At 39.5% G+C, this 17,902-nt stretch overlaps 1 protein-coding gene across 1 annotated transcript; it reads left to right on the top strand.

Annotated features, from left to right (window-relative positions):
- Nucleotides 1–12,781: 12,781 nt before the first annotated feature.
- Nucleotides 12,782–13,292, top strand: LOC126506085 (peptidyl-prolyl cis-trans isomerase A-like). Its single transcript, XM_050149393.1, has one exon. The coding sequence runs from the start codon at nucleotides 12,798–12,800 to the stop codon at nucleotides 13,290–13,292; it is 495 nt and encodes a 164-aa protein (XP_050005350.1). The 5' UTR covers nucleotides 12,782–12,797.
- Nucleotides 13,293–17,902: the final 4,610 nt, after the last annotated feature.

The following is a 17,902-nucleotide window of genomic DNA, read 5'->3' as shown; positions in this document are numbered from 1 at the left end:
AGTTTGGAGTGGCCTTTTTATTATGCATGGTTTTATGTCTTTGGATTTTGAAATTACCTAGCGTGCATTTTCAACTTTGCTACAATTTCCCAGGCTGTTTTCATTTCTATTTAAAAAAGGCTAAACAGTAAGATATGCTTCTGTTTTGCATTCTAATTGCACGTAACTGATTTGTACAGCAGAACAAAAACTCATTTTCAGATTAAGAATTGTGCACCAAGAAATAATTATTGTTCTAGCAGAGAAAAAAAATTTCCCACTTTCTCTCATCTTTGTGAATGGATCCCTAGGTTCCTCCTGAGTTACCAGCTCTCCTAGCTCAGCATGTAGTGCTGTCCAGGAACTGAAACAATGCACATGGGAACAAGCAGCATGCAATTGTTTGGACCTTGTCCTTCCCCACTTGCAACATAACACTTGCCTTTTATTATTTCATCTTCAGCAATGAAGGGGTGACTAAACGGTTGCAGGTGGTGACGAAAATAAAAGCTATCCATCATTATTTATTAGGCATGAAAAAGATACACAATAATGTAATTTAATCTCAGAGCAGACAATTATTTCCACATATTGATAATACAATGTGAAAACTGTCATGAATTCTAATATGATATTTGGGCTTTATTGGTGCACCACAGCCAGCATGACAAATAATGAAATTGTCTCAAAAAGAGGGGAAAAAAAAGGAAAGGTAATTCCGTGCATATGTCAATATCGCAGGTGGAAAACATATCGCTAAATTTTTATAGCTTCTTCATTACAACTTGACCACTTCAAGTTTCGAGTCAGACAAAAGTGCATTTTTCAGTCTTCTCGGCTTAGAGTAAGATGTGCGGCATGGACTCCACCACTGCACATCTGTAACGCGGCAAGCAGGCTTCATCAAGTTAAACTCTGGAAGACAAGCCAGTCTGCTAGAACATTTGCGAGTGGGGATGCAGAAATGGCTCGGCCATGAAAGGCTAGGCTCGCAACCAAGAACATAAAATGTTTGTGAGCAGTATATATATACCATTGTCTCAAATTTCTAACATGCTCTTTGGTTCCCTCCAGTCTGGTGAAAATCCACAGATGAAAACTGCGATCCTTATTTTGTAGTGCTTGCGTGAGGCTAGAGAGCTTCCCTTTTAATTGGATGAAATAAACACTTAAGAATCAATGTCTTTGCGAGGAAATCCTAATTGAAAAAAATTCATGGCAAAATAAAACAAAACAAACCCATCAAACATAAAAACAAACAAACAAACAACAGCAATAAAAGGAAGGCTTTTTTTTTTTTTTTTTTTTGGTAAATGACCTTTCTGTCTCCCGGGTTACTTAATACTTCTTTCTCTCAGCAGAATCTGTGCTGAATCAAGACAGGGTCAAGACAGACAGGAGGCTATCTTTGACTTTTGTCTTTGACTTCTATAGCTACAGCTAGAAACCTAGAGCATTGTACAACTTCTTTATTTTTTTTAAAGAAACGAGTAAGTATTTTTTTTAAAAAAATAAAACAAAACTGAATGATTAAAAAAATTACTTTGTGTTTCATATACCAATCAAAATATAAAAACACATCCATCTTAACAAATTCTAAAGTTTGGGTATCTGAACTGGCTCCACACAGTCCTCATAACCTAGTCCAAAGAGCACACCGTTGGCAAGGAAAGACCAAGCAGAGAAAAGGTCTAGTTCTGGGGAATCTTTGTATCAAATGGTTTCTGTCTATACATATTGTGGTTTCTACAGGCTCTGACTCATTAGAAATGAAGGTGACGAGGGCTGGGAGATGGCTCAGTGAGTAAGAGCACGGGTTACACTTACAGAGGACCCAGGTTTGGTTTCCAAAACCCACATGATGGCTCATCATTGTCTTTAACTCACGTTCCAAGGGGTCTCGTGCCTTCTTCCAGCCCCTATGGGCACCAGGCATGCAAGCGCTGCATAGACACACATGCAGTCAAAATCCCTATACCTATAAGACAGAGATTTAGGAAAAAGTTAACAAGATAAAATGAAGGTGATGGTTTCAAAAATACCTGCTTATGGTGTACATGATGGCACGAACACTGATGACTATTTTAGAGATGAGTTTGTTCACTGTTCATTTTGTAGATTAGTGACATAAATAGAGACTTTTTGGATAAGATGAGCTATCTCTCAGAATTATTAAAAAAGGAAACATTTGGAACTTGGCTTTGACCTAGAAGGAAAACTACGCCGGGGTGCTCATGACACTGTTACCATTCCGGGCTAGAAGAGAAAGTGTATCTGTCACGTGGCCACCCAGTTTTAAAAGAGGACCCAAGCACAAGTGTAGGTGCCGGTAAGAAAAAACAAACAAAGGGAATCGTTTAAAACGTCAACAAGCCACAAGAAATCTGGAGACTGTTTAAAAACACCTTATTGGAAACCCAGCAGAAGTATGTGCCAGAGATCAAAGGGACGCTTGGAAATGTGGCCCGTGTAAGGAAACCAGGGAGATCCGCGAGCTATGGCAGGGCAGGTGTGAACAAGAATGCAGGCGGGCCAAAAGAGAACTCAAGAGTATCTTACAAGTAACTCCAAAGCCAATAAAACTGTTCTTCAAAATACGTGGCAGAGAACCAAGCTGAGAACGAGCCTGAGAACGAGCGGACCGATTAGGACACTTACTCAGAGTAAGTGAGAGGATGGGAAGTCTTCTCAGTTCACTGTGGATGGACCATCCATTCACCCATCTGTTTCTTTACTATTCAATCATGTATTCTACCATGTATCCATTCAGTCACTCATTTATTCTTTTACTAGCTCAAAATAGAGGAATTATGGAATGCCTAGCTCACACCCTATTTTATATTTAGTGCTGGGAGTATAGAAATACATGCCATTAATCCATCCATTCACCTACTCCCTCTCACCCTTTGTGGATAAATCAAGTCATCTATCCATCTGTTTGATTATCTGTTCATCGAACAGAAATTGCTGAATAGTTGTCATGAGACGAACCTGGAGAGTAGATAAAACCCTAAGACTTCATAAGTCATTCTTTCATTTATTCATCGGATAAACATTTGTGCCCTAACAATGTGCCATTACTTGAGATAAATCAGTTATAAAAGATAATATCTTTGCTAAAATCTAGCTTGTTTTATAACAGAGTATTACAGTGGATATAGGCAATAATAATCATTAATAAAAATTAAATCATTTAATAACAGGAAAGGCAATTGTGGGTATCTCTGAGTATCTGAAAGTAGAAAAGAGTGCTCTATTCAAAAACCCAATGGAATGATGGGGATGGGGGACACCCAGAAGCGATAATGGTCAGAAATCACAAGGGTTTCTTCACATTGGCCTGGTCAGATATGTTAAAACGTTAGAGTCTGTTCATAGAGCAATGGATGTCACTAAGCACTTCTCATAAGCATGATGGGATGCTCACAGCTGCACTGTCACCCTGTGTGCGTCCCAGTAAAACCTGAGGTTCTTTAATAATCCACGAGGCCCTTCATGTCCTCCCTCTGCTAGTGTTTGAGTTAGTGTCTACCATTGTCCCTTGCTCCTTCTGCTTTAGCTACACTCGTCTTTCATGCCTACTGGTTGTCCACCCCAGCCCCCAAACCTAACCCTTTTTTTATTTTCTGCAAATTTTTGCACAAGTCAACCCCACTCTGTTGGGCAGATGAGAGCCTCATGTCGAAAGCACCGAGGATTAGGGACCAAGTAGATACTAGGCTTTCATCCCTCTAGCATACAGGCATCCGTTGTTGGACTACTGAGCACTGACTGTGTCAGTCAATGCAGTAAGCCCCATTTGTAACATATTTTCATCCTAATGCTCTGTTCCCGAGAACGGCAGTACCCCTTGCTTTGTGATGTTCTCAGACCATTCATCATCTCTGGTGTAACAGTTACCATGCCTGCAAGATGTAGGACTCTCAGCTACTCCTCCAGCACCATGACTTTCTGCATGGTGTCATGCTCCCTGTCATGATGATAATGGTCGAAAGCTCTGAATTGGAAGCCACCACCTCAATGAAATATTTTTCTTTATGAGAGTCGCTGGCGTCATGGCGTCTCTTCACAGCAGTAAAAGTCCTAGCCAAGACAACAGGTGAGACATATTAAAAAGTCATCGCTTCCTAATTACTTAACTTCAGTGTTGCACTCTCGGCACTGTTGAGGGTATAGATGCCTGGTGTGTTTCCATGGTAAAACACTCTACAATGATGTGCTCTTGTGAAAAAATTCCCATCAATCATTTTATGGCCTAGTGTGTTTAAATCAGTTATGGAAGGAGGGTCTATTTCCTGGAAACTGTCAAATACTATAGATCAGGGCTTGGTTTATTGTCATGCTAATTTTGTAGGCTTGAGCAAATGATGGGGAAGATACTAATAATTCATATTAAATTTTAAAAATTCATATTAAATATAAAGGTGTGTCTTGTCTTATACATCTCCTTGGGAATAGTTCAAAGAATTGATGGAGTCTTTTTCCAGTATGTGAAGACAGTGATTTGTTCTAGAAACTTGCCCACATCATTTATAGAACAATGAAATTTCAATACTACTTTGTCACCAACTAATGTACATATTGGAAATGCAATCATGTGTTAGTTGTAAGTATAAGGCAGTTGTCCATCTGAGAGTTCTACAGAAAGTAGTGAAAATACTGTGAGAACCAACTGACTACTTGAAATTTATAAAAAATCCTATTGTATATTTCATTTTTATTTATAAACAGAATGTTATTTATATATTTATTTCCTGAATGCCTACACCTAGTACTTCATGAATATAAGTCAAATGCTCTACTAATGAGTCATACCTCAAGCCGTATACATTTTTATATCAATAAAACCATCTAAATATATTTGCATATGTTTCTTTTCGTTGGTAGGGGAGAGCTTGTGAAATATGTAGTAATGGGTATAAATATCAGATATCAAGAGAGAGGGAACTGTCAAAAAATGATGTGTTTCTGTCCTGTTCAACTACTGGACCACTTGTTCCCTCCCACAGAGAACATTAGGCAAGAAGTAGATCTATAAGTTAGGCATAGGAAAAACATTGTCAAGATGAGGCTAAAGAGGGCTACCTTGAAGTCTGAAAAGACAAAACCAAAGCTAGGTGGTGTGATGATTAGTTTTGTTGACTTGAAACAATTTACAACTACTTGGAAGAGAATCAATAAAGAATTGTCTAGATCAGGTTGATCAATAGGTAATTATTTTGATTATGTTAATTGGTGTGGGCATAATTCCACTTATAGATATGATTATTTATAAGCTTGTAACAAGACTGGAATATTCTTATACACTGTGCTATTATATGTTGTTGTGCTTAGTTTAATAAAGAAGCTGGTTGGTCAATAACTGACAGAATAAGGTTAAGCAAGAGAGCCAAACAGAATGCTGGGAAGGGGAGTGTCGGAGTCAGAAGTTGACAGCAGATGCAGAAAGAAACAAGATGGGCATACTGTACTGAGAAAAGGTACCAAGTCATGTGGCAAAGAGTAGTTAAAAATGTGGGTTAGTTAAAAATGTAAGAGTTACTTAGTAACACGTTTGAGCTATTGTTTGAGCACTTATAATTAATATTAAGTCTCTGTGTGGAGACTTGGGAGTGGCTTGCAGAACAAAAACTTCTGCCTACAAATGATGTTCCAACATGAGGTCCAAATTTCCATCTAGGGCCTGAGAAAGCTAAAAACAACAACAACAAGAAAAATGAAACAAAATAAAACAAAACAAAAAGCAAACTAAATAAGAATGCCTTGTCTCAATGCTGGCACTGTCATCCCAAAGCTGGGGTTTGGATATAGTTTCTGGTTAATAAACGTGGCTCTCAGTCAGACCCACCAGGCATAGAGTTCATCTTTCACAGACCAAGGAGAAGGATGGAGTCAGTAGCTTTGGCCTTAGCCATGCTGCATAGCAGCTTAAAGGCTCATGTGGTCCGAAAAAGATTACAGATATACAATAAAGATAGATTCAGACAGAAAAACCCTCTAAACAGGTTACAATGTATTTAAAAATATATATAGGCTTGGGAGAAAAAAGAAAAGGGGTAGAGAAAGTCCTTAAAAAGGAATAGAGTAATAAAAAAATATAATAAGCCATGTAAAGATGGGAAATACACAGAGTCTGGATTCTATATGTTATTGTGTGGTTTTTTAAATGTCTTGGTTGTTAATGAAGGAATAACAACTGCTAAAATACATTGGATTATGAAAACTGCTGGATTAAACCAACCTATATATTTTAAAAAAATGTTTTGACTTCAAAATGGAAGTCAAAAGATATGCTACTTTGCAGAAGAGATTATGCTTTTTATTTCCACAGGAAATGAGAAGCTATGCATTTGTTCAGGCTAAAGATGATCAGGTTTGATCAAGGAAGACCCCCTGAAATCCTGGCTATAGATATAAAGAAATAAACCTTTAAAAACTACAAAACATGAAATGTGTGTTTTACCTGTTCAAACATAAAACAAAAAATCATCTTTTGCTCACATGTGTACAATACACAGTCTATACTTGAATTAATACAGAGATGTACATTACCTTTAAATGTTTATGTATATTCAAACATGAAGGGACCAGGTACTAAAGAAAAATGAATGACCCAAGTGTTCTGGCAGTTTATGAGTTCTGCATCCAGAACAGCTTCAAGACTGCTGACTGAGATAGCACAGCCCCACAAACTATTCCAGCTACAGCTCAACAATTATCCTGATTTTCTCAAGGTTTCCCCAAAGATACCAGTGCCCACAAACAACAGGAAGTAATCTATAGAATAATGCCCACATTCCCAAAAAATGGGTTATTAATGTTTATTATTATTTAAGGGGATTGTTTACAAGTTTTTACTGGTAATGATCTGGAAAAAAGTCAAATCAAGTAGTTAAATTCAAAGATTTCTTTCTGAAAGAAAAAAATGGGGATATAATTAGAAATGATCAGATAAAAGGGTAGATTGTTGAATCTACTTTAATCCAAAAGCAACTATTAACCTCAAAATATTTTACACTGGTATGGGTTTTGGTATATTGATACAAATTTAAAGTTAATTTTGTTATACTGTATGTATGTTTCTATTCTTGTTTGAGGTATTGTACTACATAACTCATTAAAAAATATAATGTATAACCAGGCAGTGGTGGCACACACCTTTTTCCCCAGCACTTGAGAGGCAAGGGCAGGCTGATCTCTGTGAGTTCAAGGCCAGCATTGTCTACAGAGCAATGCCAGGACATGTTCCAAAGTTACATAGAGAAACTCTGTCTCAAAAAACAAACAAAAAATGTACTGTATAATTTTAAAAATCCAGATTTGTAGTCATCTATGATGGTCAAACTTATAGTCGTTAGGTATGTTTTCAAGGTCATAAACATATATTTCTATAGATAGATTGACTTTAAACACTTCAAAGACCTACAGAATATGGCATTTAATGTGTTTAATAACCTAAGGCTTTTTATGACAGTGAGATACGTCTGCTCCTGACAGCAATCATCTTCTTCAGAGAAGATGATGGGCATTGAAGAAATGTCAAATAGCATTTGTTTTCTTCATGGAAAAAGCTAGCCATTTGGGCAAAGAAACTGCCCTTGTCTCAATTGCTGACAGTATACTGTCTAAACTGGACTAGCAGGACACAAAAGAAAGTGACTGCCAAATTTTGCCAAGACAAGGTAGAAAAATCCTTTAAAATTTCATGATTCAGAGAAAAGTCTATCAGGTCTATAGGCCTATAGGCCAAAGATGGATGCCCCAATGTTACAGAAGAACTTTGACTTTCTAGGCATCCAGATATCCCTAGAATTAGGTAACATTTCATACTTCTGAGGTCTTTGATGGAGTGAAACACTAGATAGTCATAGTTAAAGTTTTCCTTAGTTAGGATAAAAGATAAACTAGGTTAAAAAAAACCTTTAGAGTCACAAAGAAAAAATAGATAATAGAATATTTTTTCTAATTTTTTCAAATAAAAAATGAACTAGATATTATAGCTGTAATTCTTATTTGATAACCATTTTTGTTATATATAATTTTACTGTGTTAAAGTTAAAACCCTTTTAAATTAGGCAATATTCCTTTATACTGTATGAATATATGTCATTGTGATTGGTTTAATAAAGAAGTTGACTGGCCAATAGCTGTACAGGATAAGATTAGGCAAGACAGCCAAATTGAGAATGCTGAAAAGGAGAAGGATGGAGTTAGGAGTTGCCAACAGACTCAGAGAGATGCAAGATAGACATGCTGTACTGAGAACAGGTACCAAGCAACGTGGTAAAGCATGGTTAAAAATATGGGTTAATTGAAAATATAAGAGTTAGCTAGTAAACCAGCCAGTGGTGGTCCACACCTTTAATCCCAGCACTTGGGAGGCAGAGGCAGGCAAATCTCTGTGAGTTCAGGTAATAATCCTGAGCTATTGGCTAAGCAGTTATAATTAATATTAAGCCTTTGTATGGTTACTTGAAAGTGGCTTGTAGGAGAGAAATTTCCTCTTACAAGACAGTGTGTGATACAAATTAAAAGTGTCAGGAATTGAAGGAGCAAAACACTCCAGGCTCTGGAGACATCAAAAATTTCATTGACAACTGTATACAATTCAACCATTCAGATTTACCAGGTCCTCCAAACAAAACTGGCCTCCACAAATCCAATATAAAACAGATGTCCTAGGTCCAGAGCCACCAAGGCAGTTGAGTTGGTGATTGGAAAAATCCCTCCCATAACACTCCCGGCCACAGCAAGACTTGCTGCAGAATTTCCCCAAATGTTCAAAGCAGGAGTAGCAGTAGTACACAGTCTTGTCTTAAAACACAGAAGAGGGGGCACTTCTCAATTCACTTTATGGAGCTTATGTTTCTCTGACAAGGACACCAAAATCAGCACATCCACACATTCTATTTGGTGTCCACCTAGACACCAAACAGAAAAGCTTGAGACTACTAGTCCTTGTTACATGGATGAAAAACTTTTATCAAAATATTCCTGACAGTGACTGGAGAGATGGCCCCACAGGTAAGAGCTCTGGCTGCTCTTCAAAAGGAATCAGGGTTTGATTCCTGAGCACATATGTATCTCTCAACTGTCTGTAACTCCACTTCCGAGGGGTTTGATATCCTTTTCTGACCTCTGTGGGCATAGCATACATATGGCTCATAGAAATACATGCAGGCAAAACAACTACACACATTAAATAAATAATTAAAATTTAAAAGCACTAGTAAATAGAATCAGTAGTATATAAAATAGTTACATGCTAATCACATAGAAAAAGACTTTATTCCAAGAATGTAGGACAAATTTCACATGTGAAAAATTAGTGTAGCCCATCATATTAGTGACCCAAGGAAGAAAATTTATATGATGGTGTCAAAATGATTTAGAGAAGAATATTTCACAAAATTCAATAGCCTTTAAGTCTCACAGAATTATAACAGAATAAAGGCTGCCTACTAGATCCCTGATGGTAATCCAGCATCATACTTCCCAGTAAAGACATGGTCTCTTTGTCTTAAGCCCAGGGAGAGGAAAAGGATGTCCACTCTTGCCTGATTTATCTATTCGGCATGGTTCTAGCAGAACACCTCGCAACTGGACAAAGATATGAGGACCAAAGATATGAGGGAGGAGTGACAGCCCTTTCAGTACACTGTGCCTCTTTGGCACACATACATACATAGCTGGGAAAAAGAACCCTGATCTGAGACTTAATATTTCCCAACTATTAAGTAGAAATGGACTTAAGTTTAACACTGCAAAACTTTCAGGAATAAAAAGACCCCCCCCACAAAAATCTTTGGGGTCTAATATAAGACAAAACTTTCTAGATACCAAGCATGAATCTCAAAAGGAGGAAGACGTCACTATGGGAAAGACCTGCTCAGAGGGTGCTATGCCAAGTGAAAGACAAGCAGAAAGAAAGAAAACACTGGGATCCATGTGTCTGACAAAGGATAGCCACTTAGAATGGTAAAATAACCCCCAAAGCTCAAACACCATGATAAGAAAAGGGAAGAAAGCCAGAAAGGGATTTTTCATCAAAACATACATGGATGGCTGATGGAGGAGGGTCATCTGTCTATCTGTTGCTTTCATTGGTTAATTAATAAAGAAAGCTGCTTGACCTGATAGGGCAGAATTAAGATAGGTGGAGTAGACTGAACAGAATGCTGGGAAGAAGGGAAGTGAGGCAGTCGCTATAGCTCTCCTCTCGGAGATGGATGCAGGTTAAGAATATTCCTGGTAAGACACCACCTCATGGCGCTACACTCATTAGAAATGGGTTAATCAAGATATGAGAGTTAGCCAGTAAGAGGCTAAAGCTAATGGGCCAAGCAGTGTTTAAAAGAATACAGTTTCTGTGTAATTATTTCCGGTGAAAACTAGCCAGGTGGTTGGGTGGTAGGAACGCAGCCTGCAGCTCCTCTACAACAAATGGCACAGGAGAATACATAGCATCACTGGCCATTAAAGAAACATACATGGAAAGAGACAGCTCTATACAAACAAAGTCCTTAAACAAAGCCCAGGGACAATGTATGATGGCAAGAAGAAACCTGATCTCTCAGAGTCAGTGTGTGGGGAGTGTGAAATGTAAAGTCACTTTGGAAAGCTTGGCAGTTCTAAAATAAATAAATAAATAAATAAACTATCATGACTTGGCAACTTCACCCTCCCCACCATGTTTTTCAGAGAAGTGAAGACCTATGTTCCCATGAATTCTGAACACAGATGTTGACAGCAGCTGTCTTCATAGCAGACCAAACGGGAAACCATCCTTCTGTCTTTCAGTGAGCGAGTGGTTAAAGGAAATATGGGCCATCCATACTGTGGAATATTGCTTAGTCATAACAAAAGATAGACTCTTAATATGTGCAACAGGTTGAAATAATTTCCAGAAAAAAATAATTCTGAGTGAAAGAAAATCAACCTTAGAAAGTTACATACTGTGTGTTTCCATTTATAGGTCCATTCTGGAAACATGAAGGGTTAAATATTGCCCGACTCCATGCGGACAAGGAAGGCTGCTGGGCATAGTCTCTCTTCAGCAAGTAGCCTGATGTCCTCTCCCAATTCCCAGCCTCCTCACCATTTTGTGGGAGCAGTTAGGCATCCCTGGCCAAACGGCTGTAAGCATCAGAGGATTTACCCTCTGAGGCAAACTCTGTTAGAGTCCCTGTACATCTTTGTAGCCATGGCCTCTCTGCAGCCACCTGCTTACAAGGCTGGTGACAATTGGTGAGAGGCTGGGTTATCTCAGTCACTGCCTGAAGACTGGAGCTGAGAGGCTGGGTTATCTCAGTTGCTGCCTGAGACGCAGAGCCCTGGAAACTACCCATCCTACTTTGCCGTTAAGGAAGAGATACGTCATTGTTGTGTCAGTCCCTTGAGGTTTGTTGCCATAGTGCAATCTGTTGAAATAGGAGCAGCGGGGCTGTGTCCCCAGCACCCCAGCCGCCTGCTAGCTTATGCCTGAAATAACAACACACAAACTGTATTCATTTAAAGACTGCTTGGCCAATTTCTATCAAGCCTCTTCTAGGCTAATTCTCACATATTAATTTAGCCCATTTCTAATAATGTGTGTAAGCACCCCAAGGTGCGTTTACCAGGAAGATTCTAGCCTACGTCCATTCTGGGTGGGAGTTGCCTGGGAGAGCAGAGCCTGGCATCTCTGCTCCAGAGAGCAGAGCTGTCGAGTCTGTCTGAGGAGTCTTACCTCACTTCCTCTTGTTTACTCCTCCCACCTATGTTTTAACCTATCAGGGCAAGCAGTTTCTTTATTTAATTAACCAATGAAATCAACAGATTAATATATGACACTCCCACATCAGCAATCTAGAACAGACATCTAGCACAGTCATCTCATGCAAGTTGTGAATGATACAAAATTAAAAGAAAAATAGTTTCAATGAAGGAGGTAAAATTCTAAATTACTGAGAGAAGAAATCAGTACAATAAAACAGACAAGAGTTAGAAACAGATATGGACCAGATTTCCTTTGGTAATAAGCTACTTACCCATGAATTAAAAACTGGAGGGTTTTTTTTTCAAGACAGGGTTTTACTGTAGCTTTGGGGCCTGTCCTGGAACTAGCTCTTGTAGACCAGGCTGGCCTCGAACTCACAGAGATCCGCCTGCCTCTGCCTCCTGAGTGCTGGGATTAAAGGCGTGTGCTACCATCACCCGGCTCAAATAAACTGAAGTCTTATTAAAGTTAATGTTGCTCATATGAACATTCTGGAAATTGACCCATATCAAACAAGCCTCAAATAATTTGTTGTGAATAAATGTATACATATAACACACACACACACACACATATATATAATATTTATATTGCAAATAGGTAGACTTAAAAATTCCTAAAGAATGCATTAAGTTTGCTATCTAGTCCACATTCAAGGTTCTAAATCTAAATTTAAGGTACTAGCAATTTGAAGGTGAATTTAAATTCTAGGGTCAAGCTAGATGGCTCTTTATAGGTGAGGATGAGGGCACCTCCCACAAAGCATGACTTTCTGAGCGAATTCCATTTTTTGGGTCCACATGGTAGAAGCAGAGAGCTGATTTCTAATAGTTGTCACCTGACAGTCGCATGCGGGGACACAAACACACACTGTACTCTAAATAGATAAAAGATTAATTAAATTCTAAACAAGAAAGAACTGTCTAATAATTTGTTACCTCTTAATAACAGTTTCCCAGTGAAGGACCAGTCCCCCTCAATTCTCAAATCTTTCAACAGTGTATAAAAGTAGACACAGAGGGCAGATGCTGCTGTCTTCCTCTCACTGCTTGCTGCAGCCATGGTCAACCCCACCGTGTTCTTTGACATCGCGGCTGATGGCGAGCCCTTGGGCCGCGTCTCCTTCGAGCTGTTTGCAGACAAAGTTCCAAAGACAGCAGAAAACTTTCGTGCTCTGAGCACTGGAGAGAAAGGATTTGGATATAAGAGTTCTTCCTTTCACAGGATTATTCCAAGATTCATGTGCCAGAGTGGTGACTTCACACGCCGTAATGGCACTGGCAGCAGATCCACCTATGGAGAAAAATTTGAGGATCAGAACTTCATCCTGAAGCATACAGGTCCTGGCATCTTGTCCATGGCGAATGCTGGACCAAACACAAACGGTTCCCAGTTTTTTATCTGCACCACCAAGATTCAGTGGCTGGATGGCAAACATGTGGTCTTTGGGAAGGTGAAAGAAGGCATGAACATTGTGGAAGCCATGGAGCATTTTGGGTCCAGGAATGGCAAGACCAGCAAGAAGATCACCATTTCAGACTGTGGACAACTCTAATTCTTTTGACTTGCGAGCTACTTATCCACCAGACCATTCCTTCTGTAGCTCAGGAGAGCACCCTAGCCCCATCTGCTCGCAGTACCCTGTAATCTCTGCTCTCACTGAAGTTCTTTGGGTTCCATATTTTTCTCATTCCCCTTCAAGTCTAGCTGGATTGCAGAGTTAAGTTTATGATTATGAATAAAAACTAAGTAAGAAAAGAAAAGTAGACACAGAGTAGGAGGACCTCTATTAGCCCCCAACATCCAAAACAGTGCTCTGCCTTCCTGGCTGACTGAAGCGTTCTAAGCCAAGGCAAGTCTCTGCAGTTGTCTCTGAGTCCCAGAGACACCTGGATGCCTGTCCCTTTTCCTAGTTAATTCCAGCATTAATTAGGTCTCTTAATATTGGCTTTTTCTTATCAGTGAAAAGACATGTCCCCATACCTATCATCTTAAGCCACGGTCCTGTCCCTAAACTCCCCCTCTACCTGCTCTGACCTTCTCATGGAAAGTTGGTTTTCGCCCTTCTTATACTTCCAAAGAACATTTGAAAGGTCATTCTTGTCTCTTTCTTCTTAGTTATAAAATGTTTATTCTTTCATTTAGCAATGCTGGACAAGGTCTACCTTCAGCCCCCACTGCCACTTTTTCTCTCACCACCCTCCTCCACTTTGTTTTCTTTAAAACTGCATTTGCCTCATTTTCAGTACTGACTCTATTATCTATCTTATCTTATCCTATCTATCTATCTATCTATCTATCTATCTATCTATCTATCTATCTATCTATCTATCTACCTACCTACCTATCTATCTATCTATCTATCTATCTATCTATCTATCTATCTATCTATCTATCTATCTATCTATCTATCTATCTATCTGCCTATCTACAAATTGAAATACTCAGTTCTCTCTTCCCTCATAGGAATTCCTGGGATTGAACTCAGGTCATCAGGCTTATGAGTGAAAGTCTCTCTCTGCTGAGCTATCTCCCTGGCCCTCATTTCTCTCTTGTCCCGTGATTCTTGAAATACCCCAAGGCCTCAGCTATGCTCTGCCTTCCTGCCCTCCTAGATGTAGTGTTCTTACTGACAGCACACTGGATCAAACCAGCCAGGATCGCAGTATAAAGGAGGAGGAAAGCATGTCCTTAGAAAGAAGGCTCAAATGGGGGACGGCCTCTTCATCTCACAGCTAGGCAACAAACTGCGGGTCCTGCCAGCTGTGGGAAACTGCTTCAATCCAAGCCTCTACCCGGCTTGGGACTACTTGGATAATTAAGCAGTTTTTTCCCCACCTAAAAATATTTGCCAGACTGATTAATGATAAGGTAAAAGAAGTTTCAAGAAAAGTTCTTAAGCTTCTCAAAAAAAAAAAAAAAAAAAAGAAAGAAAAGAAAAAGAAAAAAAGCAAAACCAAACAACTTTTACAGCAGGGGTCGGAAAATTGCAGGGTAAGGGTTGATTCCAGCCAGCAGTGCAGTTAGACAGTACACAGGTGAAGAATGGCTTTTACATTAACAGAGATGGAAAAAAAATAAACTAGGATTAATGTTTCCTAACACGGGGAAGTTCTATGACGTTCAAACTTCAGTGGCTGTACACAGGAGTTCATTAGATTAGAACCGTGCCCACAGTACTGACGGCTACTTCTGCAGCGTAGTCGCAGGCCCGAGTACTTTTGGCAGAGATTATATGTACTAGGAAGGCTAAAATGCTTGCCACCTGGTTCTTTAGAAGTTTAAACCCTTGTTTAAATGAATTTGAGCAGCATCCATGTGTGTGTTGACCATTCTGTCAATAGATTAAAAGCTCGTGTGGTGGCATTCAGACCTAGCAACCCATCACTGCAAGCTATCGGACAGAACGCACCTACCTTTCTTCAGTCAGACACAAGGCGATCTATTCTCCCACAGCTAACAGGGGTTTCCAGGAGACGTCCAGATGTTGTTACGTAATTCTACAGTGCATGCCTCTATTTTCTGTGTGTGTGTATGGGTGCACATGTGTGTGCCTGCTCCCACAGGTCTACCTCATAGCATATCAGTAGCTGTTTACCCTATTTTTTTGAAACAGGTTCTCTCATTGGCCAGTTAGCCCTAGGGATCCTTCTGTCTCCCATTCCCCAGCTCTAGTTTGACTTTCTGAAGGACCTAGAAATCAAACTCAGGTCCTCAAGCTCATCCTACCAGACTGGACTATATAGTATAGCTCTACAGAATAAAGCAATTGTATCTGGACACATGTTGCAATTTGGAATTTCTAAGTCCACACTTGCAATATTTAATGTATTATCTGAAGTGCTTGAGTGAGAATTCAGATTGACAAAGTCATATGGACTTTCATTAAAAAATAAAGCCCCAAACAAACAAATGAATACACTCTAAGGGAGCCAAGGTTGTTTCAGTGAAACTCAGGAAAAGTTGCAGCTTGATCTGCATGGAATTGTCTTCAGAACTCTGCTTTGGAATTTCAGCATATGCTTCCTGGGAGCTTGAGTATCTTTCCCATGAAACCATTTGTTACAGCCTACAGATATGTTAGAGGCAAGTAGATCACAGTCTTCTTTCAGTCAAAATGAGAAAGGTGTGCCTTAGTTAGGGTTTCTATTGCTGTGCAGAGACACCATAGTCACGGCAACTCTTACAAAGGAAAACATTTCATTTGGGCTGGTTTACAGTTTCAGAGATTTAATCCATTATCATCATGGTTGGAAGCATGGTGGTATGCAGGCGCCATGATGCTGGAGAAGGAGAGGAGCATTCTACATCAGGATTGGTAGGCAGCAGGAAGAGACTGTGTGTCACTAGACCTGGTTTGAGCTTCTGAGACCTCAAGGTCTGCCTAGTGATACACTTCCTTCAATAAAGGCACACCTGCTTCAGTAAAGCCACACCTCCTAACAGTGGTGTTGACAGAGGCTTCTGTCCCACCAGGTCCTACCACTGTTCAGTCCCAAAGAAACACAGAGATCTACATTAACTATAATCTGGTTGGCCTATTAGCACAGGCTTCATATTAACTCTTATAACTTATATTAGCCCATAATTCTAGTCTGTGCTAGCCATGTGGCTTGGTACATTTTATCAGCAAGGTATTCTCATCTTGCTTCCTCTGTGTCTGGCTTTCTCTGTATCGACTGCAGACTGAGTCTTGCCTCTCCCCAGAATTCTCCTGCTCTCATGGCCCCACTTCTACTTCCTGCTTTGCCATCCTGCCTATACTTCCTGCCTGGCCACTGGCAATCATCAATTTATTAAAACAATACACTATAAGTGACAAAGTACAAAACCATTGTTCCGCAGCATTTCCCCCACCTTTTTTTTTTTTTTTTTTCCAAAACAAGAACTCTGAATCTAATATCATTTGTTTAGCTTTCTTCCTGGCCATTATCCAAACAAATTGTAACCAATAACTAAATAAAGAAAACATCCATAATCCAATTTTTGGGAATGTAGGCATAGTTTTATAGGCTACTTCCAGCTGGTTTGGGACACTGATAATCTTATGAGGACCTAAAGAAAATTTAGAATTATGATCAAGTCCTAACTGGACTTGAAATTGTCCTGGGTGTAGAACTCAGACATCTGGGCCATCTGCTCTTACTGGAGATTTCTCAGGAGTCTTCCTTGATCAGACCTGATTTTCTTAGTCCAGGATGAATCCACAGCCTCCTATTTCCTGTGGAAACAAAAGCAAAACCCCTTCCCCTGATGTGGTATTCCCATCTGTATGCAGTGAATACCCTTGGTGAATAAATAAACTGCCTTGGTTTGTTGATAGGACAGGGTAGAGTTAGGTGGGGAAAACTAAACTGAATGCTGGGAGAAAGGAAGCAGAGTACAAAAGAAGCCATGTAGCCCCACTGGAGTCAGACAGAACCTTACCCAGTCAGCCACAGCCATGTGGCAATACACATATTACTAGAAATGGGTTAAATTAAGATATAAGAGTTAGCCAGAAATATGCTTAAGCTATCGGCCAAACAGTATTGCAAATAATATGGTTTCTGAGTGATTTATTTTGGGGATGAGCAGCTGAGAACTAACTAGCAGCCTTCTTACAACATTCCCAAAAGTAATATCTTTTGACTTAAATTTTGAAGTCAAGGCATTTTCAAAATATATATGTTGGATTAATCCAGCAACATTTATAATCAAATGTCTTTTATGAGCTGTTACTCCTTCCTCAGCTATAAAACAATTCAAAGACAACATAATAACATACAGTATCCAGACTCTCTGTGTATTTTCCATTTTATGTGGCTTTATTTTAAACTTCATTTATTTTGTTATTATTTTTAATTTTGGGGTTTTTTTTTTGGAGACTAGGTTTCTCTGTGTATCTTTGACTGTCCTGGCACTCACTCCAGACCAGGTTGTCCTTGAACTCACAGAGATTTGCCTGCCTCTGCCTCCCGAGTGTTAGGAATAAAGGTGTGTGCCACCACATCTTGAACTCACAGAGATCACCTGCCTATGCCTCCCAAGTGTTAGGAATAAAGGTGTGTGCCACCACACCTTGAACTCACAGAGATCCACTGCCTCTGCCTCCCAAGTGTTGGGATTAAAAGTATGTGCAACCACACCCAACTACTCTCTTTCTTTTTTTATTTTAAGGACTTT

Source organism: Alexandromys fortis, unplaced genomic scaffold (assembly GCF_014885135.2).
Source record: "Alexandromys fortis isolate MF-2015 unplaced genomic scaffold, M_Fortis_MF-2015_v1.1 scaffold_48, whole genome shotgun sequence".
NCBI lineage: Eukaryota > Metazoa > Chordata > Mammalia > Rodentia > Cricetidae > Alexandromys > Alexandromys fortis.
Note: the sequence above shows the minus strand (reverse complement) of the source record. Positions and strands in the feature narration are given on the sequence as shown.

Bases quoted from the DNA above. Each gene is read 5' to 3' on its own strand.
- LOC126506085 (XM_050149393.1), top strand. From the start codon at position 12,798: ATGGTCAACCCCACCGTGTTCTTTGACATCGCGGCTGATGGCGAGCCC.